General features: G+C 43.5%; 1 protein-coding gene across 10 annotated transcripts in view; it reads right to left on the bottom strand.

Annotated features, from left to right (window-relative positions):
* The window catches only part of PPEF1 (protein phosphatase with EF-hand domain 1), a 139,317-nt gene that overhangs the window by 90,106 nt on the left and 24,235 nt on the right, over window positions 1-24,976 (bottom strand). For 6 of the 10 annotated variants that reach the window (XM_021080644.2, XM_021080646.2, XM_085008658.1 and 3 more), the window contains 2 exons: window positions 22,029-22,128; window positions 14,152-14,314 (listed from right to left, as the gene is read on the bottom strand). In XM_021080644.2, the coding sequence (XP_020936303.1) occupies window positions 14,152-14,200 (49 nt within the window). In that variant the 5' untranslated portion in view covers window positions 14,201-14,314; window positions 22,029-22,128. Of the gene's footprint in view, window positions 1-14,151; window positions 14,315-22,028; window positions 22,129-22,308; window positions 22,446-24,020; window positions 24,230-24,976 lie in introns of those variants that run through there. The other 4 variants (XM_085008660.1, XM_085008664.1, XM_085008661.1 and 1 more) reach the window with 3 other exon arrangements.

Below are 24,976 nucleotides of genomic sequence, written 5' to 3'. Positions count from 1 at the left end.
TAATCTTGGACAAAGGAGCCAAGAATACAAAATGGGGAAAAGACAGCCTTTTCATCAAGTGGTGTTGAGAAAACTGGATAGCTGCATGTAAACTGAGGAAACTGGAACACACCCTCACACCATGCACAAAAATAAACTCAAAATGGCTTAAAGACTTAAATGTAAGACAAGATACCATCAAACTCCTAGAAGAGAACACAGGCAAAACATTCTCTGACATCAACCTTACAAATGTTTTCTCAAGTCAGTCTCCCAAAACATTGGAAATAAAAGCAAAAATAAACCAATGGGACCTAATCAAACTGACAAGCTTTTGCAGAGCAAAGGAAACCATAAAAAAAAAAAAAGACAACTTACAGAATGGGAGAAAACAGTTTCAAAGGATGCAACTGACAAGGGCTTAATTTCTAAAATATACAAACAACTTATACAACTCAACAGCAAAAAAGCCAACAACCCAGTGGAAAAATGGGCAAAAGACCTAAATAGACATTTCTCCAAAGAAGATATCCAGATGGCAAACAAGCACATGAAAAAATGCTCAACATCACTGATTATTAGAGAAACGCAAATCAAAACCACTATGAGGAACCACCTCACACCAGTCAGAATGGCCATCATTAATAAGTCCACAAATAACAAATGCTAGAGAGGGTGTAGAGAAAAGGAATCCCTCCTGCACTGTTGGTGGGAATGTAAATTGGCACAAGCACTATGGAAAACAGTATGGAGGTACCTTAGAAAACTAAATACAGAACTACCATATGACCCAACAATCCCACTCCTGGGCATATATCTGGACAAAGCTTTCCTTGAAAAAGACACATGCACCCGCATGTTCATTGCAGCACTATTCACAATAGCCAAGACATGGAAAAAACCCAAATGTCCATTGACAGATGATTGGATTAAGATGTGGTGTATATACACAATGCAGTACTATGCAGCTATAAAAAAAAAGAACAAAATAATGCCATTTGCAGCAACATGGATGGAACTAGAGACTCTCACCCTGAGTGAAGTAAGTCAGAAAGAGGAGGACAAATACCATATGATTTCTCTTATATCTAGAATCTAATATAAGGCACAAATGAACCTTTCCACAGAAAAGAAACTCATGGACATGGAGAACAGACTTGTGGTTGCCAAGAGGGAGGGGAGGGAGTAGGAGGGACTGGGGATTTGGGGTTAGTAGATGCAAACCACAGCCTTTGGAATGGATTGGCAATGGGAACCTGCTGTGTAGCACTGGGAACTATGTCTTGTCACTTGTAAAGGAGCAGGATAATGTGAGAAAAAAGAATGTATTCATGTATGTGTGACTGGGTCACCCTGCTGTGCAGCAGAAAACTGACAGAACACTGTAAATCAGCTATAACAGAAAAAATAAAAATCATTATTAAAAAATGTTCTATAAACTTCAGGGAGGTAATTTTCATCAGAAGGGAAAGGAAAGGGGAAAAGGTCATTTGAAACCTTGGCAAATAAAAAATCTTTTAAGTGTCTTTCCCACAAATATTAGTGAAAATGCCATGTGAGCAGATAACCATAACTTGTCCTATCTACCAAAAAAACAACTTAGATGTAACTACTTTTACAACTAGTAAATAATTATACCTGATTCATGGCAGCAATTTTAAAACAGAAGCTATAAAGTCCCTGTTAGCAACTGTCTGTTTACGTGTGTCCATGTATGTGTTGCAGCTGTATGATGGTATTTTCTACCTTCAGATGGCATTGCCAAAATTAATCTGTTAAAAAACTCTATTTAATTGGCTCAAAGAAATTCAACTTATATAAATTATATAAAACAAATAAATTGAATAGATGAAAATGGGCTAAAATGGGTTTTTTTGTTTTTTATGGCCGTAACCATGGCACATGAAAATTCCTGGGCCAGGGATTGAATCCAAGCGACGCCAGATCTTTTAAACCACTGTGCTGGGTTTAAAAGGCCCGCGCCTCTGCAGCGACCTGAGGTGCCACAGTTGGATTCTTAACCCACTGCATCCCAGCAGGAATTCTGGGATAAGTTTTTTTAGGTGAACTTTTTAAATAGTTTATCCAAATCTTTTCAGTAATCTGAAATCTTAAAGTTTTGCTAAGTTAAATTAAATGATCATCATTGAGTATCCAGATCATTTCCAAATAAGATGATAATGAAATATTAACTACTGAACATAGGTGTATCCAACTTTGGCTTCCTTTTACAGGGAAACTAAAGATATGTGGGTCTCCTAGTAAACATGGCTTCTGCTATGCTGAGAAATTTACTATGAGGAAGCATATGTTTCCAAAAATTATAAAAAGTATTTATAAATTTGCCAAGCCACAGAATGCTAAAATAAAAAGGGAGTTCATAATTATTTACCTCTTTATTTTCACTAAAAATTAAGGTTTTTTGGGGGGGGGTGTTTTTCTTTTTGTTTTTGTCTTTTTAGGGCCACACCCATGGCACGTGGAAGTTCCCAGGCTAGGGGTCGAATCGGAGCTGTAGCCGCCGGCCTACACCACAGACACAGCAACGCCAGACCCGAGCCACATCTGCAACCCACACCACAGCTCATGGTAACACCAGATCCTTAACCCACTGAGCGAGGCCAGGGATGGAACCTGCATCCTCATGGATACTAGTCATTCGTTTCTGCTGAGCCACAATAGGAACTCCCCAAATTAAGGTTTTTAAGGGTTAATAATTCTAATACATGTAGTGAAAGCTACTAAAAATTATCAGGGGGATATTTATATATACAAGGAAAGTAAGATGTATGATTTTGGTAAAAGAAGGTATGAGGAATGGAAATAAATGTTGAAGGAAAAGAAAGTAATTTTGTCCTAAAGTGAGGCTGATTATTTCAGAAGGAGAAAGAGGAAAAATACCGGATGAAATCTGAATGTAAAAAGAAAAAGGTTGTAAAGTTTAAAAAAAAAAAAAACTCAGAAAAAAATTTTATGTGTGGTCAAGATGGATAAGATTAAAATGAATTTATGCAAGTAAAAGATGATGATGAGTTTTTCATTTGGTCTTCTCTCTGTTAAAAGGACAAGTTTCAACGAACTATTGGTCTTCTCTTAATAAGACAGAAAAAAGGTTTTCTTTACCATTAAAGTAACCTACTAGTAAACAAAGACTGTGTTTTGTTGAAATAATTTCTCACATCATCTTTACCAGGTCTTTGATTAATTAAGAAAATTGAATCTTCTCTATTAAAAGATGTAAGGGTTGTTTTTTGTGTGTTTTGGTTTTTTTTTTTTTTTTTTTTGGTCTTTTCTAGGGCTGCACCCTCACACATGGAGGTTCCCAGGCTAGGGGTCCAATCGGTGCTGTAGCCACCAGCCTATGCCAGAGCCACAGCAACTTGGGATCCAAGCCAAGTCTGCAACCTACACCACAGCTCAGGGCAACGCTGGATCCTTAACCCACTGAGCAAGGCCAGGGATCGAACCTGCAACCTCATGGTTCCTAGTCGGATTCGTTAACCACTGCGCCACGACGGGAACTCCTTGGGGGTTTTTTTAAAAGACAATTATTTAACATTCTATATTTGCCTGCAAAGTCTTTGACTTACAGCAGCTTGTGGCAACACCAGATCCTTAACCCACTGAGTGAGGCCAGTGAGGCCTACATCCTCATAGATACTAGTCAGGTTCTTAACCCCATAAGCCACAATGGGAATTCCTGCCTGCCAAGTTTGTAATTGTCACTATGGTTAAATGGATATCTCAGTATTACTCCACAGGGACCTATGATTCTATCTGACCAGGTATTTAAAAACCTTTGTGATAATTCTGAGAAGCTTCCCCCAAACCAAATTCTGAATGAAGTCCTTTATACCTCAAACTATGGGGTTTTTCCGGAGGGCCCCTTGAACATCTAAAGAGATTTGTTTTCGCTCCTGAAAACAAAGCCGATGTTGGAGTTTCCACTGTGGCGCAGTGGGTTAAGAATCCAATTGCAGTGGCTCGGGTCGCTGCAGAGGCACAGGTTCGATCCTAGGCCAAGCACAGTGGGTTAAAGGATCAGGCATTGCTGCAGCTACACAACAGCTTGCTGCTGTAGCTCAGTCAATCCCTGGCCCAGGAACTTCCATATGGCATGAGTGCAGTCATAAAATTTAAAAAATAATAGCAATAAAAAAGGAGATGCTGAACTAATTAGACTTATTTGATATGTTAAGTTACATGGGAAGAATTGTCAAATAAGAAGTAATACTAAGCCCTTATGTCGTAACTGTACAGGTATATGTCATACGTGTTCCAAAAATTGTATGAAATTCCGAAAGTCTGATATGTCCTGATGTAATGTAACATGACCATCCTAAGTCCAGTTATCATTTTTCTTTCAGTTAGATTTTAAAATGTTGAGTGTCACAGAAACAACCAAATTCCCTTGTCAATTCCATGATAATAAACTCTCATCATATTTAAGAGTGGGCATTTTTTTAAGTCTTCTGTCATTTACAGGTAGTTACTGTTTTAGTCAGACGCTTTTGCAAAAGCGTTGCTGCAAAGGTACCTCATCTTCAAGGAGATTCATGGAAAGGACTCTGGCAAACACAAGTTTCTGATAACTCTTAGATCATAAAACTGAAGGGGGTAAGAATTTCCAAAACTAATAGAAAAAACTGGATGAAAGCAGAATAAGAATGAATAACACTGGACTGAATGAACTGAAAAGGATGGTTATGATTTTTATGACTTCTTGTCTGAAACACTGCTGATTCTTTAATGTTTTGTTTTTCCAGATTTGAAGAAACTTTTTCTTTCAAGCTAGCTATGACTTACAACAATTTGGTAAAGTATACTTTTGTAAACAAAGATGAAACATTTACTTTTTTCCTCTACCTGATCCTTCCAGATTTTGGAAATTCTTGAGTATTCTTTTGATGGCAAAATAGTTCTTAGTTACATAATAATCTGTTCTCCTTGTAACAGGACACAATTGGAAACACTGGATATATTACCAGAGCTTTAGCTGGAGTGCTATATTTGAGAGAGATGTGCATAGATTCAGCTATGACCAGACAGCTTTAAAGAACTAAGCTTGACTTTATGGAGCCAACAAAGCCCCTTGGAAAAAATCAGCCTGGTACCTTGCTTACAAGCTGCCAGGAAAGCAGTTTGAAAAATATTTTATATGGTCAACCACTATTTTTTTTCCCCTTGCACTCACAGCATGTGGAAGTTCCTGGGCCGGGGATCAAACCTGTGCCACAGTTGGGAACTGCATTACAGATGCGGCCACACTGGATCCTTAACACAGGAACTTCCAGTTCTCACCCCCCCCCATCTAAATAATCGGGCCAAGCATAATGCAAATAAATTAGTTTTACTGTGATTATCTCTGATGTGTTTGTTTGTTTGTTTTGTCTTTTAGGCCCACACCCGTGGCACATGGAGGTTCCCAGGCTAGGGGTCCAATTGGAGCTGTAGCTGCCGGCCTACACCACAGCCACAGCAACGTGGGATCCAAGCTGCATCTGCGACCTACACCACAGCTCATGGCAACACCGGATCCTTAACCCACTGAGCGAGGCCAGGGATCGAACCCGTGTCCTCATGGATGCTAGTTGGGTCTGCTAACCACTGAGCCATGACGGGAACGCCTATCTCTGATTTTTTACAATGGGGATAACTCTAGAAAGATTATGTTTGCACCGTTGTAAATACTACATTCTAAGACTGTTAACTGTCTGAGGTTTTGTCATACACCTGTAAATGAGACCAGATCCTAAGCTTTTCTAGTTTCCTCAAATATCTGGCTACAAGTCATCAACTAATGTTTCCAGTTTTTTCCCACCCTTCTGATTTGAAACCACTAAGAACAAAGACTGCCCTTGAATCTCCTTGGAAGAGACTATACCAGGTCTTAATACCCAGCTGGTAGCCAAACCTCAGGAAATTAAACCTTGGGGACACATCTCCCAGCTGAAGAAGGCTCCAGCGGACATCCGGTCCTGCACAAATGCTAAAGCCCTTCAAATCAAACTGAGGAAGGAGAGAGGTAGCTGACCTTGATGTGTGGACTGCTTCTCCTAAGATGCTTCCTCCAAGACTTCATATTTTATCTACGCTCGAAATCCTTTTTTCTCCTTCTTTCCTTCACTCTGGCATGGGCCTGGAAAGGTAACACTATCACCTGTGTCTCCCAGCCCATTGCTAAGCAGAAGAGGTGGGGGACTTTCAAACCGCTAGCTTTGTCATCATCAAAAAAACTCATCTGTCCATTTACAGTATCACCTTAGTGGGAGCAGTCTGTGTCCTGATAGGATTTATATTTGTCTGTAGTGATTATCATTCTCCTTGGGCCTATCATTAGCTAGATGGCTGGCACACAACTGGGCAAGACTTCTTAAGTTACCTAAATGTGCCCCTCACTTTCACAGAGACACCTCATTGGTCAACTCCCCTGAATTTGCACTGTCAGGTTAGAAAGAACCTATCAGGAGGCTTTCATGATTCAAGGTTCACTTTGGCAGGTCCCTACTTCCCTGGTTAGAACCAAATGTACATGAAGCTATGATCAGGAACCTCTCTTCAACTCTCGAAGATATTGCAAAATCTGCTGCTGAAACAAGAGCTGCCCAATGAAAATCCTTAGACTCTTTGGCCAAAGTTGTTCTTGATAACTGGGTAGCCCGTGATTATCTTTTTCCTTTTAAGGAGGTGTCTGCAGGGGCCAGTACTACCTGCTATCCCGAGATTAACATTACTGGAGAAGTTGAGATGCAGCTGCATAAGCTGAACAAGCCACTTGAAAAGGTGACTCCTTCAAGAGGCCTTTCTTTGACTTACTGGATTTTGATTGGTTTGGGTCTTGGGGACCATGGCTTTGAAGTACACTTCAAACACTGGGAATATGCTGCTTGTCACAATCATAGCAGTCCCCTGGTATACCGTATTCTCTCAAAAGCTTTAAATGCATGATTACAGCCACTCACCACCAAGTAAATGATGTCTCTAACAATGGAACATCAGAAAAGGAATGAAGAGAATGACTGACTTAACAATTGTGAACCTGTCAATCCCTGGACTCACTCAGTGGGTTAAGGATCCGGCATTGCCATGAGCTGTGGTGTAGGTCGCAGATGCGGCTTGGATCTGGAGTTGCTGTGGCTGTGGTGTAGGCCAGCAGCTGTAGCTCAGATTCGACCCCTAGCCTGGGAACCTACACATGCCACAGGTGTGGCCCTAAAAAAAAAAAATTGTGAACCTGAAGTTGTGGCCTATACATATCACAAAGATTAGGAGATAACACTGTGACCTGTGAATAGCACACAAAAAATCAAAAACTGCAAGAGCTCAGAGCAAATAGTTAGAAGAGGGGCAATAATGCCTGACATTTTTATCCTATCTCTTAGGCTGAGAATGCGATGAAAAGGGGGAAATTGTTAAAAAAAAAAAACAAAAACAAAAAAAAACAGAGAGACAACAGGCCCAAAATGGAGTCACCTGTGCTATGCCCCATGTGTCAGCAAACCAAGACTTAATACCTAACCTAAGTACAGTTTCAGCCTCTCCTAAAGAAATACTCTTAACCAGTCCGGAATTTCTTGGCCATCACTAGTGAGGTAATCAACCTGACAAGACTCCCAAAGGAAGGTGACCTTGCCTGAAATAATCCTTTCCTTTTGTTTATGACTTCCATATCCCATTCCCTTTCTGCTTTTAAAAACATCGCCTTCCCTGCAGCATTTTGGAGCTCCCTTCTATTTTCTAGATGGAATGCTGCCTGATTCATGAATCATTCAATAAAGCCAATTAGATCTTCAAATTTGCTATGGTGAATTTTGTTTTTTAACAGATTGCTATTTAGTATTTTTAAATTTTTAAGTAAAAATAGAGAACAAATATTTTTTAAAAGAACAATCTTCATTAGAGAAAATTTCCATTTGTCATAGCTTAAAGCATTAAACTTCAAAGCCAAAAACACTAGATAGCCTTTGCAGAATCCTTAGCACTTACAGAAAATGAGTAAATGCTGTTCTAAGTGGTTTCCAGGGAAGAAATAAAAGAAGATACAGTGTTCCACAGGGGGGAAAAAGGCAATAGATCATTAACTCAAAATCCATCAATATAAAATTTTAAATGTGACGTTCAGGAGAAGGAAATTGGAACGTTAAATTTCTGGGTTTTTGTTTTTTTTTTTTGAGAAATTCCAATTTTCCAAGTCAGGGCAGCATATCAAAAGGAGCATGAACTTTGGAATCTGTCAGAGCTGGTTCCACTTCAGGCTCAGCCACCAACTAGTACAAGACTTTAGGCAGTTGTTTAAGTCTCGATTTTCTCATGGAGAAAAAGAAAGTAATCAAAGCCTCCTCCAAGAGTTTTGGCAAGAAGTAGAAATAAGAAGTGTAGTAGGTCTTATTATTTTCTTCCCTATTGCATCTCACAAAAGAAGCACAATAACAACAATAACAGCAATGCTACTTCTCTACATGGAAAGTGGGTAGCTCACAAGGAAGGGACGGCCTCAATTTTATTTGTTTATTTATTGCTTTTTAGGGCCGCACCCGAGGCATACGGAAGTTCCCAGGCTAGGGGTCAAATCGGAGCTACAGCTACCGGCCTACACCACAGCCACAGCAACACCGATCCTTAACCCACTGAGCGAGGCCAGGGATCAAACCCACATCCTCGTGAATCCTAGCCAGGTTCATTAACCACTGAGCCATGAAGGGAACTCCCCATCCTCAATTTTACACATAGGCTACTCTTTCTCAAAAGTGCCATGACACTCCAGAAGCAGAGAACTGTGGTGGGGCTGATTGACCAAGGGGAGGAAGAACTCTTCACACTAGTCAGACCATGAGAAATAGGAAGCAAGCTCTAGGCCCGGCTCTGTCACTTACTAGCTATGTGCTCTTAGGCAAATCACTTTGCCTTCCAAAGCCTCAGTTTTCTCTCCTGCAAACTAAAAACAATCCTTCACAAGTCATGAAGATCAAATGTGTGTGGGGAGTTCCCGTCGTGGCGCAGTGGTTAACGAATCCGACTAGGAACCATGAGGTTGCGGGTTCGGTCCCTGCCCTTGCTCAGTGGGTTAAGGATCCAGCGTTGCCGTGAGCTGTGGTGTAGGTTGCAAACGCGGCTCGGATCCCGCGTTGCTGTGGCTCTGGCGTAGGCCGGTGGCTACAGCTCCGATTCAACCCCTAGCCTGGGAACCTCCATATGCCGCGGGAGCGGCCCAAGAAATAGCAAAAAGACAAAAAAAAAAAAAAAAAAAAAAAAGTGTGTGTAAAAGGGTTTGCCCAATTATAAAAGCACTATGCAAATAAAAGGACCTTTATATAAGAACACTGGATGGAAGCTAGTTTCCAAACACAGCAAGCGAAAGTCCCTGGGCCAGGGATCAAAACCACCCAAGTTGCTGCAGTGAAAATGCCGGATCCTTAACCCATTGTGCCACAAGCAAACTCCAGTTTAACAAAAGAAGAATAAAACCTAAAATCTCAACACTATAAAACATTGTTGAAAGAAATTAAAGACCTTATTAAGATATCCCATGTTCATGAATCAGATAATTTAACTGTTAAGATGACAATATTTCCCAAATTAATCTACAGATTCAATGCAATCCCCATCAACATTCGAGCTGGTTTCTTTTTAGAAACTGACAAGTGAATCCTAAAATTCATATGGAAATGCAAGGGACTCAGAAAGCCAAAACAACCTCGAAAAAGAGAAGGAACGTTGAAAGTTTCACACCTTCAATTTCAAAACTTTCTACAAAATCTACGGTAATCAAGACAACGTGGCACTGGCATAAGGAAAGGTATATAGATCAATGGAATAGAACTGAGGGTCCAGAAATAAACCCTCCCACTTACCGTCAATTGATTTTTGACTAGCCTGCCAAGATCATTCAACGAGGAAATTATAATCTTTTCAACAAGTTGTGCTGGGACAATTAGATATTTACATGCAAAGGATAATTCTGTATCCCTACCTCATACCATATCTGAAAATTAACTCAAAATTGATCAAGAACTAAATGTAAGAGCCAAAACACCTAAAATTCTTTTAAGAAAACATAAGCATAAACAATCTTGGATCTAGCCCAAAGGCACAAGCAACCAAAGAAAAAATAAACTGAACTTCATCAAAATTAAAACCTTTGGTTTCAAAGGACATCATCAAGAAAATGAGAAGGCAGGCCACTGAAAGGGAGAAAATATTTACAAACCATATATTTAATAAGGAACTTGTGGAGTTCCCCCTGTGGCACAGCAGGACCAGCAGCATCTCTGCAGTGCTGTTACACAGGTTCGATCCCTGGCTTGGATTAAAGGATCCAGCATTGCCACAGTTGTGGCATAGGTCACAACTGCAGCTCAGATCTGATAGCTGGCCCAGGAACTCCATACACCTGGGGTGCCCCTCCCCACCAAAGGAACTCGTAACACACTAGAATACACAACAAACTCTTACAAAAAATATAAAAATAAATAACTCAAAAGATAGCAACTGATCTGAATAAATATTTCTCCAAAGAAGATCTATAAATGGCTAATAAACACATGACAAGATGATCAACATCGTTAGACATTAAGGAAATGCAAATAAAAACTCTAATAAGATGCCACTCCAGATCCACTAGGATGGGTATAATCAAAGGGACAGACAAGAGCAAGTGTTGCTAAGGATGTGGAAAAATAAGAACCCTCATACATTGCTGGTGGGAATATAAAATGGTGCAGCCACATGGGAAATCCGTTTGGAAGTTTCTCAAAATGTTAACCATTGAGCTACAATATGACCCAGAAATTCTACTCCGAAGTCTCTATCCCAGAGAACTGAAAACATGTGTTTACACAATAACTTATACATGAATGTTCATAGCAGCACTGCTCACAACAGTCAAAAAGTAGAAACAGGAGTTCCCGTCGTGGCGCAGTGGTTAACGAATCCGACTAGGAACCATGAGGTTGCGGGTTCGGTCCCTGCCCTTGCTCAGTGGGTTAACGATCCGGCGTTGCCGTGAGCTGTGGTGGAGGTTGCAGACGCGGCTCGGATCTTGAGTTGCTGTGGCTCTGGCGTAGGCCGGTGGCTACAGCTCCGATTGGACCCCTAGCCTGGGAACCTCCATATGCCGAGGGAGCGGCCCAAGAAATAGCAAAAAAGACAAAAAAAAAAAAAAAAAGTAGAAACAATCCAAACGCCCGTCAACTGAGGAACGGATGAAGATGGTGTAACATTCACACAATGGAATACTCTTCAGCAATAGAAAGGAAGGAAGTCCTGACTCATGACACAACATGAATGAACTTCAAAATGTCATGCTGAATAAAAGAAGTCAGACACAAAAGTCTCCATATCGCCTGATGACACATGTACACGGAACGTCCGGAAGAGCCCGAGTCTATAGAGACCGACAGTGGACCCGTGATGGCCGGGGCTGGGCATGTGCAGGTCGGCGGAGTAGCTGCTCATGGTTTGCGAGCGGGGGTGGGGGTGAAAATGCTCTAAAACTGATTGTGATGATGGTTGTGTGGCTCCAGGAATATACCCAAAAGTCACTGAACTTTACACTTTCAACCGGTGAACTGTATCGCGTGCCAACTATAGCTCAATAAAGTTGCAAGATGTTTAAAAAGTGACCCAAGAAAACAGTTTGGCATTTTCTCAGAGTTAAACAGAGAATTCCCACATGACCCTGATATTCCACAACGAGGTATGTACCCCAGAGAACTAAAACGGGGACTCAAATGAGTCCACGTACACTCACGTACATAGCAGCACTATTCACAAGAGCCAAAGAAGTGGAAATCATCTGAATGTCCGCCAAGTGACTGGATAAACAAGAGGTGATGTACAGTGAAATACTGTCCAGCCTTAAAAAGGCACGGAGTGCTGACCCACGCTACAGCACCGATGAAGCTCAAAAACATTCTGCTAAGTACAAGCAGCCAGACACAAAGAGTCACATTGTATATGATTCTATTTCAAGACATGTCCAGAACAGATAAATCCATAGCGAAAGGACACAGACTGGTGGGTGCCAGGAGCCGGGGGAAGAGGGAAATAGGGCAAAACTGCTTAAGAGATAAGGGGTTTTACTCTGGAGCGAGAGAAAAGTTCAGGAACTAGATAGAAGTGATATTTACACAACTTTTTGAATGTACCAAGTGCTACTGAATTGTTCCTTTTAAAATGGTTAATTTTGGAGTTCCCGTCGTGGCGCAGTGGTTAACGAATCCGACTAGGAACCATGAGGTTGCAGGTTCGATCCCTGCCCTTGCTCAGTGGGTTAACCATCCGGCGTTGCCGTGAGCTGTGGTGTAGGTTGCAGACGCGGCTCGGATCCTGCATTGCTGTGGCTCTGGTGTAGGCCAGTGGCTACAGCTCCGACTGGACCCCTAGCCTGGGAATCTCCATATGCCGCGGGAGCAGCCCAAGACCAAGAAATAGCAAAAAGACCAAAAAATAAATAAACAAATAAATAAAATAAAATAAAATGGTTAATTTTCTCATGATGGAGCATGATAATGTGAGAAAAAAGAATGTATACACATATGTGTGACTGGGTCACCGCGCTGTACAGGAGAAAATTGACAGAACACTGTAAACCAGCTATAATGGAAAAAAAAAATCAAAATCATTATATATTAAAAATAAGTAAATAAATACAAATACAATGGTTAATTTTGTGTTCTGAGAATTTCATCTCAATAAATCATTTAAAAGCAAAAGCAATCCAATGGCGTTCCTGCTGTGGCACAGCAGGTTAAGAATTAACTGCAGCGGCTTGGGTCTCTGTGGGAGCACAAGTTTGATCCTGGCCCTGAGCAGTGGGTTAAAGGAGCCAGAGAGTTGCACGGCTGTGGCAGAGGTCGCAGCTGCGGCTCGGATTCAATCCCTGGCTTGGGAACGTCCATATGCCACAGGTGCAGCCGTAACAAAAAGGAAAAGACATCCCTAAGTCAAAGTTAATGTTTCCATAGACATGTAACATTTTAAAAGTTGAAAACTATTTCAAAAAGAGAGAATTTACATTTATGAGTTGGGCTTGGCTTTTTTTTTTTTAACCTAAGAAATTTGGCTAAATTTTTTAAATTCTGGGTAATCTTAGATATAAAAAGAGAATTACTCTCTTTACTCTTATAATAAATTACTACCATGGAATTAGTTCAGCTGGAGCTTTGAAATGTTTATTTCATGACATGCTTACAGATTCAAAAGAGTGAATCTCCTGTTGCTCCAGTGTCAGAGATGAACTTGCTAACTCACTGGCACAAGGCAGCTGGGAGGGAGACCAGTATTTGACTCCCAAAGGAAAACATCCCACACTAATTAGAATACTCTGCATCCTAAACTCTGCACCTTAAGCCTGAGTAACTTCCCAAACCAAGATGTGGAATAGAAATTGGGAAAGTTATCTGTTACCCAGATAACAAAGGAATGGAGTTTAAGAGCAAGTTATTCATATAATCATCCCAGCTTGTTTGGTTTTAGTTTAATCTGCATGTGGATCCTATGTCCCTTAAATACTCAAGGGAGTTTCAACTAGATTCTAGTATCTATGAGAAAGCACCTCAGTACAAAACAAACAAAGGAGATACTGAAGCCTCTAATAAAACGGGGGCGCAGGGGGCACATCATCTATTTAGAAACAATACATTTCAGGGGAGGCAGATGATGTAGCATTTCTCAAACTCTACCTAGAATATTCTAAAAACATGAATCAAATCTCATGAAGTTCCGTGTTGAATAGTGACAAAAAAAAATCTAATCACTGTTATAAAATCTAATAAAAATGCAATGCTGCTGCCACATGTCACGTAGGTATGGATAGAGCTATTTATAAGCGTATTGAATACACAGATATAAATTTACAGAGAGGCTTTCGTGTTCCCTGCCACTGAGTTTTAAATTGAGATTTTATATTGGTATATTTTCAACTGAAATCAAATCAAACATAAAATCTCTCTCGGATAATACGTGATGGTACAACATAAATTCAAAGCTACATCTTCCTAAGGGAGACTCCTACGTTATCCCAATATTTAACCTTCAGTTCAAATGATGGTGCCTCGCGCAGAATGGCACTGAGCAGTTAGAGAACTGCATGAGTAAATGAGAAAGGGGCAGAGGGTGAACGCAGCTCACCCCACTCTTCATCCTGGGAGACAGCACGCTCCTGGCACTCACCATTCTCCGATTTCCTGTCTTTCGCTGAAGACGAAGTGCCACAGCCCATGTCTTCTAATCATGTGTGTTCATGAATTCAACTTCTCATTCTAAACAGTGTGAAAAGTGCTTTCCTTCACGCTGCGAGGAGCCCCTCCTGGCTGATCCACTTCAGTCATAGATCCTGATGCGGAGGGAGGGAGGAAAACACCCGTTAACAACGAGGTATCTAAGGGTTGCTCAGCAGGGTTCATTTCATGCTTCTTCTCAACTGCTGCTGATCATGTGATGTGGAAAGTGATCAGACATAATCTAATCCTGGTGTATTTTCCAAATCACAGCAACAGTAACAGAGCAGCTAGAGACTGTGTTTCTGCAACACATAAATTATATTTTTTCCATGTCTAGGTCAAATCAATACTCTATGAAATAAAGCATTAAAAATGAAAAGAAAAATAGAAATGGAAGAGCACAGATTTTTTTTTCTTTTTTTTTTTTTTTTTTGTCTTTCCAGGGCCGCACTCACGGCATATGGATGTTCCCAAGCTAGGAATCGAATCGGGGCTGTAGCTGCTGGTCTATACCACAGCCATAGCAACGCCAGAACCAAGGCGCATTTGTGACCTACACTGCAGCTCACGGCAATGCGAGATCCTTAACCCAATGAGCAAGGCCAGGGATCAAACCTGCATCCTCAGGGATCCTAGTCAGATTCATTTCCACTGAGCCATGATGGGAACTCCAGAGCATAGAATTTTCTATTTGAAATATAGGAATGGGATATGAAGGATCAGACATAATTTAAATGCTTTGATTTTAAACTCAAAATAGCTAAATCTGGAGTACCTTTATGGTGCAGTAGGTTAAAGATCCAACATTATCAATGCAGCAACTGGGGTCACTGTTAGCGCATGGGTTCATTCCCTGGCCTGGGAACGTCCGCATGCTACGAGCATGGTCAAAAAAGAAAAGTTAAATCTACCTGGGCTTTTAAGAACACAAATCGGAGAATGGCCATGAGACAACAACAATACATTTATACAACTATGCCAAAATTCAAATGAAAATGAATTCTTTGACTCGTTAAAAGGAGGCTCAAGGAGTTCTCGTTGTAGCTCGGCAGTAACAAACCCAACTAGTATCCATGAGGCTGCAGGTTCAATCCCTGGCCCTGCTCAGTGGGTTAAGGATCTGGTGTTGCCATGAGCTGTGGTGTGGGTCACAGATGCAGCTCGGATCTGGCGTTGCTGAGGCTGTGGGGTAGGCCGGCAACTGCAGCTCTGATTTGACCCCTAGCCTGGGAACCCCCATATGCCAAAGGTGTGACCCTAAAAAGACCAAAAAAAAGGAGGCTCAAGGCCTCGCCGGGGACTAAGGCATCAGAAACCAGGAAGTGCCCTTTCCAAACAAGCTCTCCAGGCCCTCGCACTCAGCAGGCCTTCCGATGGGTGAGCTGAAATGATGAGCTGAAACGGCTACAGTGGATCTTGCACAATCACTCCATGGAAGTGTTCAACAAAATTCCTTCCTGCAGTAATCCCACCTCATCATGCCTTTTTTGGGTGATGTTTCCTTTATTTTGCGATGCTCCAAACCAGCCTGATCTAATCTATTTGCATTTCTTAATGGTAACAAAGTCACAGAACAAAAGACTTGGGACTCTGCCAGGCATTTCTGTTTTTCCATTAGTACTACACTAAAAGCTTCAAAATGGCAATTCAACTAAAGAAAGGGACAAAATAAAGTGAGCAAAATATCTGAATTATGTAAATATTTTTAAAACAACAATAACCTTAATACACAGATATTCCGATCGGAGCTAGCTAGGCCTGCTTCTTTTATATACTGAATTAATTAACGCTCCTAAACCTTGGGTTATTTCCAAATTAGAGAGGCATTTCTTACAAATCTTTCTTATCTACATCATGGGTAAAAAACGTTAACAGGGTCAGCTCCAAGGGCAGAAAACCCTTGTGGCATTTCCGCCCCAGGCCCTTCTCCAGGGTCACCATGATCCAGCACACTCACACTCTCCGAGCTTATTTGCTGGCTTAGGTGGTGCATCATAACTACCCACCGACTTATCTGAGATGTCACAGGAAATTTCACTCAACATTTTAACGAAATTAGGGTATATAATTGACACCTGGCATTCTAGGCTATCCTAGCAGCAGCAGCCGCAGCAGAAGAGGAGGAGGAAGAGAGGAAGGAAGGAGGGAGTAAAAAAGGAAGGGAGAAAGGAAATCAGTTTGCCATTATTTTTAATAACAGAGTCATAGAAATTTAAAGGTGGGAGAGACTTTTTAAATCATCTAGAAGTTACACAAAGTGCCAGAAAGCTACGCTACTTGCCTAATGTCACACAGACAAATTGGCTGTCAAACTTTGTTGCGTATTAGCATCACCTGGGGAGCTTTTAAAAGTCCCAGGGCTCAGACAGCGCCTCATCAAATTAGTCTCTGGGGATTTAAAAAAAAAAGCGTGATGGCTGAGGCCCATCCCCAGGGATTCGGATGTAATTGGTGCTGGGTGGGAGTTGGGCACCAAGAGGTTTCAAAGTTCCCCAGGTGATTCTAACGCGCGACAACACCTGACATCCTCTAATAGAAACGATGTTGTAGGGAAGCCATAGTGATGCTTAGTGATCATCGCATTTCCCTCTAAATGCTTTGACCCCATCTGTTTGGAACAGAATTTTTCCAGAGGTCATCTCAGGCAGTGACTTCAAAGGCACTATTGAGAGTTCCCGTGGCGGCTCAGGAGGCTGCAGATGCGGCTTGGATCTGGCGTGGCTGTGGCTGTGGTACAGGCTGGCAGCTGCAGCTCCAGTTCAACCCCTAGCCTGGAAACTTCCATAGGCCACAGGTTCGGCCCTAAAAAGAAAAGGCGTGGGGGCACTATTATAAGGCATTGGTTTCTGACATTTATTCGTTCCTCGAGTTTTGTTAGTCCTTTTTCATTTCTGGCCACACGTGGAAGTTCCCAGGCCAGGGATAGAACCCACATCACAAGAGCTACCCGAGCCGATGCTCTGATGATGCTGGATCCTTTAAGCAGCTGCACCACAGGAGAACTTCTTTTCTCGTTTTTGAAACTGGGGCACTATGTACCCACCACCTGCCTTTCCTCCATTCTCAGGAATTTCTCAGAGGTTATCTGCAGTGCCCATGGCAACATGTCTGCTGGGTTCTTCCTTCACCCCTCGAAGTAGTTCATCTGGTCCGGATGACTTTCTCCATGTGCTCTCCTACATGAGCATCGCAAAACTTACCATGGGAGAATTTCTTCTATTATTATTTACTTATTTACTTATTTTTGACCACACTCAGGGAATTGACGTTCCCAGGCTAGGGATCAAACCCCTGCCACAGCAGCAACCCAAGTTACAGGAGTGACAATGCTGGATTCTTAACCCATTGAGCCACAATGAAACTCCCAGGGAGACTATTTTTAAATGCAGACTTCCAGGTTTTGCTGCCAATGCTTGGATTCAAGCAGTACACAGGGGCCTGGGAATCTGCAATTAAAACTGCACCCTTAGTGAGACTCTGACACAAGCATTCCCCATATTTCAGTTTGAGAAACACCACTCTCCACATCTCCCTTGGGCTTTGCTTCCATCCTTAGGCTGTGTTTCCTACCCCTTTTTATGACTACATAAGCATTGGGCACTGAGTTAGGCAACACCAATTCAATGATAAGAAGTGATATAGTTCAAACTCAATTTTTTTCCAGAGGAAAAAAAACCCGAAAACAAAGCACTATCTTTCCAAAGGCATTTGGTTCTCAGCCACCTTTCAGTTAATTCATTTCACAACAAACAGAAGTCCACATACTAAAAAGTGTCAACTTGAGCACGTTTCTGCTAGATTATAAGTTCCACGGGTACCTTTCTTTCTAAACACTCCTGGAATTTCTGGCACCTATGTAGTGCCCTTCACCGTGCAGGTGTTTGATAAATGCCAAATGAATGAGTGAATGAATAAGGGAATAAATATTCCTAAGCCAGGGTCCTTTAAAAAAGAATGAATGCCAAGGGTGTTCCCACTGTGGCTCAGAGGGTCAAGGACCCACGTCGTCTCTGTGAGGATGTGGGTTCGATCCCTGGTCTCCCTCAGTGGGTTAAGTATCTGGCATCGTTGCAAGCTGCGGTGTACATCACAGATGTGGCTCGGATCTGGCGTTGCCGGGGCTGTGGTGAAGGCCTCAGCTGCAGCTCTGATCGACCCCTAGTCTGGGAACTTCCCTGTGCCACGGGTGTGGCCCTAAAAAGAAAAAAAAATGAATGCTAAAAGTAACTATTAGTCCATCATTTTGTGCACAGATACATGCTAGTTGATTACAGAAAAGCCTTTTATTAAACCAGAAAAGGGGTAGTGCTCATATATTCACTTTTAAAGAAAAGTTTTAAATCATGATAGAAATAAGAGTTGTTCTAGAAGTCTTGGGTTATTAGAAAAAAAATTGCTGTTAAGACTTTTTACATTATTAAATAATAATAATTTAATTCCCTCGGGTAACAGGTAAAACAAAAGAAAACAAAGAGGCAGCTCATTTTAATTCTCAACAAAACAAGGGCTGGTTAAGGCCAGGTCCCACTTACTGCTCCCACACGCTGCCCAACCTAGACTGCAACCTCCCACTTAAACCCTGAGAGGGCGGCACGTTTGTAAGCAGTGCATGTGCCTTTGAGGACATCTCTGGGTGATGCAAATCTGCATCCATTTGCACATTTGTTTGTTTGTTTGTTTTAGGGCCACACCTGGAGCCTATGGAAGTTCCCAGGCTAGGAGGTCAAACTTGTGGCAAACACTGGATCTTTAACCCACTGAGCGAGGCCAGGGATGGAACCTGCATCCTCGTGGATACTAGTCGGGTTCTTAACCCACTGAGCCACAACAGGAACTTGGGTGATACAAATCTGATAAAAAATGATTTGGGGATTTTCCATTATTTTCGACAAATCTAGGCTTCTCCCATGCTTCACCCTCTGTCAGCATTAGATAAGCACTTAGTGTGCCAAAGAAGTCTCTGAAGAAATGATCCCCTGGGGCCTGAAAGGGGTTCTCCAGCTCAAGAGGTGGGGGGGTGTGCAGCATTCACAAAGACCCCCGGATGCCGCAGCGCAGTGGGTGACGTAAACCACTGAAAAGGCGCACACTGGCCAAAAAGAGCTCGAAACTTAGTGCTGCTGCCCCTACCGATACACACCAAGGATGGTTTTAAAGCATCAACATAAAATAGTGACTCATCACTGGGACTGGCTCATAATCTGCAAAAGGAAGGTCCTCTGGGGCTTCTGCTAAAAGGTTTTTACGCAGGGAGGGGAGGTTAGCGGGAAAGAACTGGAGGGTGGGACTGCAGGACCGTGTTGGGTTCTTTTCAGCTTAACCGCTTTTCACTTCCTGAGGTGGAAACAGAAGGAAAGAACAAAAGATGGCCCTTGCAGCCAACCCTGCCTTGGCCACCAAGCACCCTCAGACACCCCAAGTTGTTCTTAATCCTTTTTTTTTTTTTTTGTCTTTTTGTCTTTTCTAGGGCTGCTCCCGCGACACATGGAGGTTCCCAGGCTAGGGGTCTAATCGGAGCTGTAGCTGCCAGCCTATGCCAGAGCCACAGCAACACCAAATCCGAGCCACGTCTGCAACGTACACCACAGCTCACGGCAACGCTGGATCCTTAACCCACTGAGCAAGGCCAGGGATCGAACCCGCAACCTCATGGTTCCTAGTCGGATTCATTAACCACTGCGTCATGACGGGAACTCCTTAATCCATTCTTGATTTTCTTTCAAAGTGCATCTCTACTGAACACCCACACCTTGGCTCAGCCACCTTGACCTTGGTTCCGCTCTGCCGGTGGCACTCACTCTAGATGTGAATTGGGCGGATTCCCATGCTTGAAGCTCAGCTCTCCCTAGAGATAGTGACTTTTGTGAGAAATCTGTCCTCTAGCTCTGGCCCTGAGGACTCCAAATGCAGAGCCCACCGTCAGTCGAGGGCCCCACAGCCCAGCCCTCAAAGTGAGAGGTAGGCAGGCCGGTCTAATTCCTCCCCCTTGGGTGGCGAGACACGAGCATGGAAAACAGACAGCTCTTCAGGCTCGGCCTGATGCATTCTCTTCGGCTTTCACTGAAACAGAGGTCTGTGGCCTAGAGATAACTAAGGAGCACAGACAAGGGTAGAGGAATCTCTGGCAGACCATTCTAGAAAGGCCCCTTCCGCCACTACCTTTCCAGTAAAACACCACTGTAGCACTTGCTTCCGTCCGGGGTCTTAAATGAGTCAGGGAAGGTCTCTAAGACTGAGCTGGTGATTAATCCTGGGTCCACGAAAGGGTGAGAAAAAGGGGAAACGATACTGAGCAGCAGAAGGTATCTGAGGGTGTCTGTTGCTGCATCAGACTGAACTGTGATGGGGAGGCAGCCTGGCCTAGGGCCAGGTTTTCCGCAGTGTGTCTGTGGAAGAGTAGGATCTGTGTGCTTTATGGTTCTAGGAATAAGATCAAAACAGGTCCACCATCAAATAAGTGCAGGAGAAGTAGGACTAAAAGGTTTCTTTAATACAGGACTCCTCAGAGCCTTCTGGGTGTTAATATGCATCTCTAATATGAATCGCTAAGAATGAGCTATAGCGTCCACTGTACCCCAAAGAGCCTTGCAGGCAGTCCTTTTGAGATAAAGTATCTCAAAAATACCTATTGTTCCTACGCGCTGTGCTGTGCGTAAGGCTGGCCCAAAGGAGCAGGGGTTTAGAAGTCAGACAAACCAGAGTTGAAGTTCTCAGCTAGATGTGAATTCCTCCGCACCTCAGTTTTCTCCAAAGAAAATAGGGACAGTAACCCCTACCTCACAGACCTGTAATGAAAACTACGGAGAAGGTCTGTAGTGGAAAAAACCGACTGGAACAAAGAGCAGTTCTTCCGAGCTGGTGAGTTAGGAGGAGCCATGCCCGGGTGGTACCCATTGTGCGCCAAGTGCTGATTGCGCAAATGTCTTCCTTCCAGATGCACTGTCAGGGGCCTCCCAGAACCCGGAGGGTGTCTCCCAGGACAAGTGTAAGTGCAGACTCACACAGAAATGGACTCTCTTCCCCTGAGGGCACAAGGATCTTAAAAAAAAAAGGCTTTACCAGTAACAATAATAACAGCTAAAATCATTGAGGGACATTTACTCAGCGCAGGGGGTACCTTCTCTTTCTATTGTTCCAGTTCACCTTCACGGCGACCTTCAGGGCAGGTATCAGCCCTCCCATATATCACAGGATGAAGAAACCCAGACTGGGAAATGCAACCTCACGCTCCCTGGCACAGCGGATCTGTGGCAGAACTGAAGGCCCATTCCACTCAACGTTCAAAGAGCAAAAATGTCTGTCCACCCAAAGGTTAGCTGTGCCTTGGTTTCAGGACCCAATTTGATCAATCTCTGGGAGCACTACACCACCAAAGAGAATTCTCGAACACTGCAGGCAATTCAATTTCCCTTTCTTACAGATGCATGGGAACCCTGTGGTCCTCTGAGACAGGAGGGCAAGGGAGCTCAAGGAAGATTTCTGAACATGAACTCTAATCGGGAACGCCCCAGGAGGGGCCCAGAGGTGTTTCTCAAAAATATCCCTCTCTCCTTTCTAGCTCTCAAATGGCCACAGAGTTTTCCCAAGCACGGAGCTCATGTGAAATAGGCCACAATCCCTGAGCCTGCCAAGTCCCCTGTACAGCTTTTTAAGACGATGACGACCGATTGGCAATCAGCATCTTGGAGAAAAAACATTCCGGGAAATTACAAAGCAATAAAATAAACTCCAGAGAGCGCACATTTCCTGTTCGGTTGCTATACAATACAGGCTTACGATGTAGACTTCCGTTTGCCCAAAACACTGGAGAACAAACAAACATATTACCTGTTTCTTCTGCTTGGTCAGTGCAGAGGTTTATCCTCGCCCCAGGTGTCTCAAGAGAAACAAAACCGGGAAAAAACTTCTCTACGAGGGATGTAGAGGCCTGAAAGAAAAGAGGTACAATTCCAGCTCTCTCTGGAGCATCCTCCTACACACACACACACACACACACACACACACACACACACACTCACACACTCCACACATCTCGTGTCTCTGCAGCTCTCTGAAGGGAGAGCTCTTGTTTAAATAAATCAAAAAATAAATACACATGCACACACACAAAGAAATAACTTGAACAGGCTTTGCCTTTCAGCCTGGAAGGCCAGCCCAGAGCCACAGATCCGGGAGCGGCTGGGCTGGTTCGGGTGCCGCAGCTGGCTGCCCCAACCCTGCCCTGCTCCCTGCCAAGAGATAAAGGGATGCGCTCAAGTAATGGGCTGTGGTCACATGACTGCTTCCAAGGGGAGCAGGCTCTGCACAGGCAGGACCAGACTGCTGTTTGTATAAACAATCCGATCAGTACAAAAATAAAAGATGAATTTCCGAAAAAATGGGCAGAAAAGCACTCAGTGGCTGACTGTGTAGGTCCACGGAGGATAAAACACTACAGTAGCCTGGGCACCATTAAGAGAAGAAAGTGGGAACACCAAACAGTCCTCGTTAGGACTTGAAAAGCCCTTGGCTGCTACACTGCAAATTCACTTAAATGACATTCTTACCCCTCCAGCTATTCCATCAGCTGCCTGTTGGAAAACATGAAACCGGGTCCCCTTAAAACCGAGTTCCTCTGCCGAGCTCGTGATTAAGCTCTCTGTGCAAAACCTGGTTCCCTTTCTTGCCCTGCACCTGTTCCCCCACAGGATTGCGACAGGTCAAAAACAAACAAACAAACAAACAAAACAAAACAAAACCAGCGGGCGTGCTGAAACCAAGCAGGACTCTGTAGGGCCTTCCTGGGCACACAAGTTCCTCTGTGTCCCGTTTCTTGTTAGGAGAGAAAAACGGCTCCCTGAGTTCCCAACAGCAGACTCGAGCAGTTCATGATCAGGACAATAGAGTCAGAGGCCTCCTCGCGCCTCCGGAAGGGGCCTGCACAACAATCTGAGGCATATCTGAGCTGTTGCCCAGAAACTGCGCCACCTCACCCAGGTGCAGGATGAGACGCCGTGCTGGCCATCAGGTCGGCTGGGACCAGAAGGCTGAGATTCTAGAAACATCATCCTGTTACCTCTGAACCAACTAGAGAAAGGTCCACGAGCTTAGCACGCATCTTACGATCCGTTTCCCCAACACTCAGTTTAAACACTCTTGCCGCGAGCCATCAGGGAGTTTGGTCTTTGGAGTACGAACTGCCTGTTCTCTCTCCTTGCTTGGCACCCTGCACATAAACCCTGACTTTGCTGCAATCCCCTGCTGTCAGAGTCGGGCTTTCTGCACCACAGGCACAGGCGCCCTTGCTCGCTAACAAACGTATCACCCCCTTTCATCGGCGAAACGGAAAAGGAAAGTTGACCTGCGAGTCTGCTGAGTTTGAGAAGAGGAAGAAGACACAGTAGAAAAACTGAAGTGCCCGCGGCCGTACGGGATGCCACCGGCCTCAGGCCTGCTGGCTTCTGAGGCAATCCAGGGGCGATCTTGTTCCTGGGGTCTCACACCGACCGCAGCTACACCAACAGCAATATTCCTCCCAAACGCCTCCTAGCAGGTTACACAGCAGGTGTGTTTTCGAGCTTGCTGGCCTTAGGCATCCTGAGCCAGGATTTAAAAGTCTCCAGCCATAATCATTTCATAACCCCACCCAAGCTGCTCTTTAGCCAATTCCTTTCTGCAATTGAGAACCACAGGAGATGCAGTAAAGTGGTTACCTAGCTTACTATTTAATCTAATGGAGTCACTTTAAAAATAACTGGAAAGGCAGTTCTGGGCTTCTGGACTCCTATTAACATATTAAATATTATCAGAGGGCCTCATTACGAGGCAATACAACCATACCGGTTTCCAAGGCAGAGACTCCAAGACTCGGACCTGACGAGGCTGCCATATGCACTGTAAGTGACAGTCCGATTACCCAGGCTCCCAGAAAAAAAGAGTGGATAATGTCGCTATATGGCTGGTTTTTCTGCCAAATGCCTATTCCATCCACAATGATCAAATGACGGCTCTGTCTAGATACAGTTGTTCAAATGTCACCTCCTCGGTGTGAAGCCTTTCCTGAATCACCAAAGGGGAGTTAGTCATTCTGTCTTCTGGCTCTCAAAGCCATGTGCATGTCCAATTATAGAACTTCCCAAAGAGCGCAGCTATTTGCCCTTTTACATGTGAAATCCTGAAGGAAAAGGATCCCCGCCCATTCCTCTCGGCATCTCTAGCACCAAACGCAAAAAGAGGTACGGGAGGGGAGCAGGTTTGGCCACCCAAAATATGCCACTTGGGCGTGAGAATTATTTTGAGCTAAAGGCAATCGAAACCCCAGCAGATTTAGGAGAAGCTCTGTACCTTCCCCTCGGTTGCCTAAAATGACTTTGGAAAGGGGCCCTGTACCAGGAAGAGACCTATCACCAGAGATACCTTTTTACCTAAGAAACTCATCCGTCTCACAGATGTCTGTTTTCCAAACCTCTCCTCTGCCTTCCTGCAAACAGCCTTCCTTTCCTCTGGACCCCCGACCCCGAGCCCCTTTCCTCAGCTCGGGATGTTACACAGGCTTCAATTACCTGGCTGCCTTTGGAGTCATCCCATCTTTATGGGACCCCGTAGGTACAAAATGAAATTTGTTTTTCTCCGGTTAATCTGTCATATCAATTTAATTATCAGACCACCCAACGAACCTAGAAGAAGGGAAAAGAGTTCACCCCAACTACACTCCAGCAAACCCACTAAATACACCACCGCATATCAAACCAGAATGATACTTTCTGTTCGCCTACGCAATTCTACGCTCAATCCCT

Source organism: Sus scrofa, chromosome X (assembly GCF_054392235.1).
Source record: "Sus scrofa isolate SSC_HxYL_T2T_F1_AM1 chromosome X, Sscrofa_HxYL_maternal_Yorkshire_Landrace_v2.0, whole genome shotgun sequence".
NCBI classification, from domain to species: Eukaryota; Metazoa; Chordata; class Mammalia; order Artiodactyla; family Suidae; genus Sus; species Sus scrofa.
The sequence above is the reverse complement of the archived record's forward strand: the minus strand, read 5'-3'. Positions and strand labels throughout refer to the sequence as shown.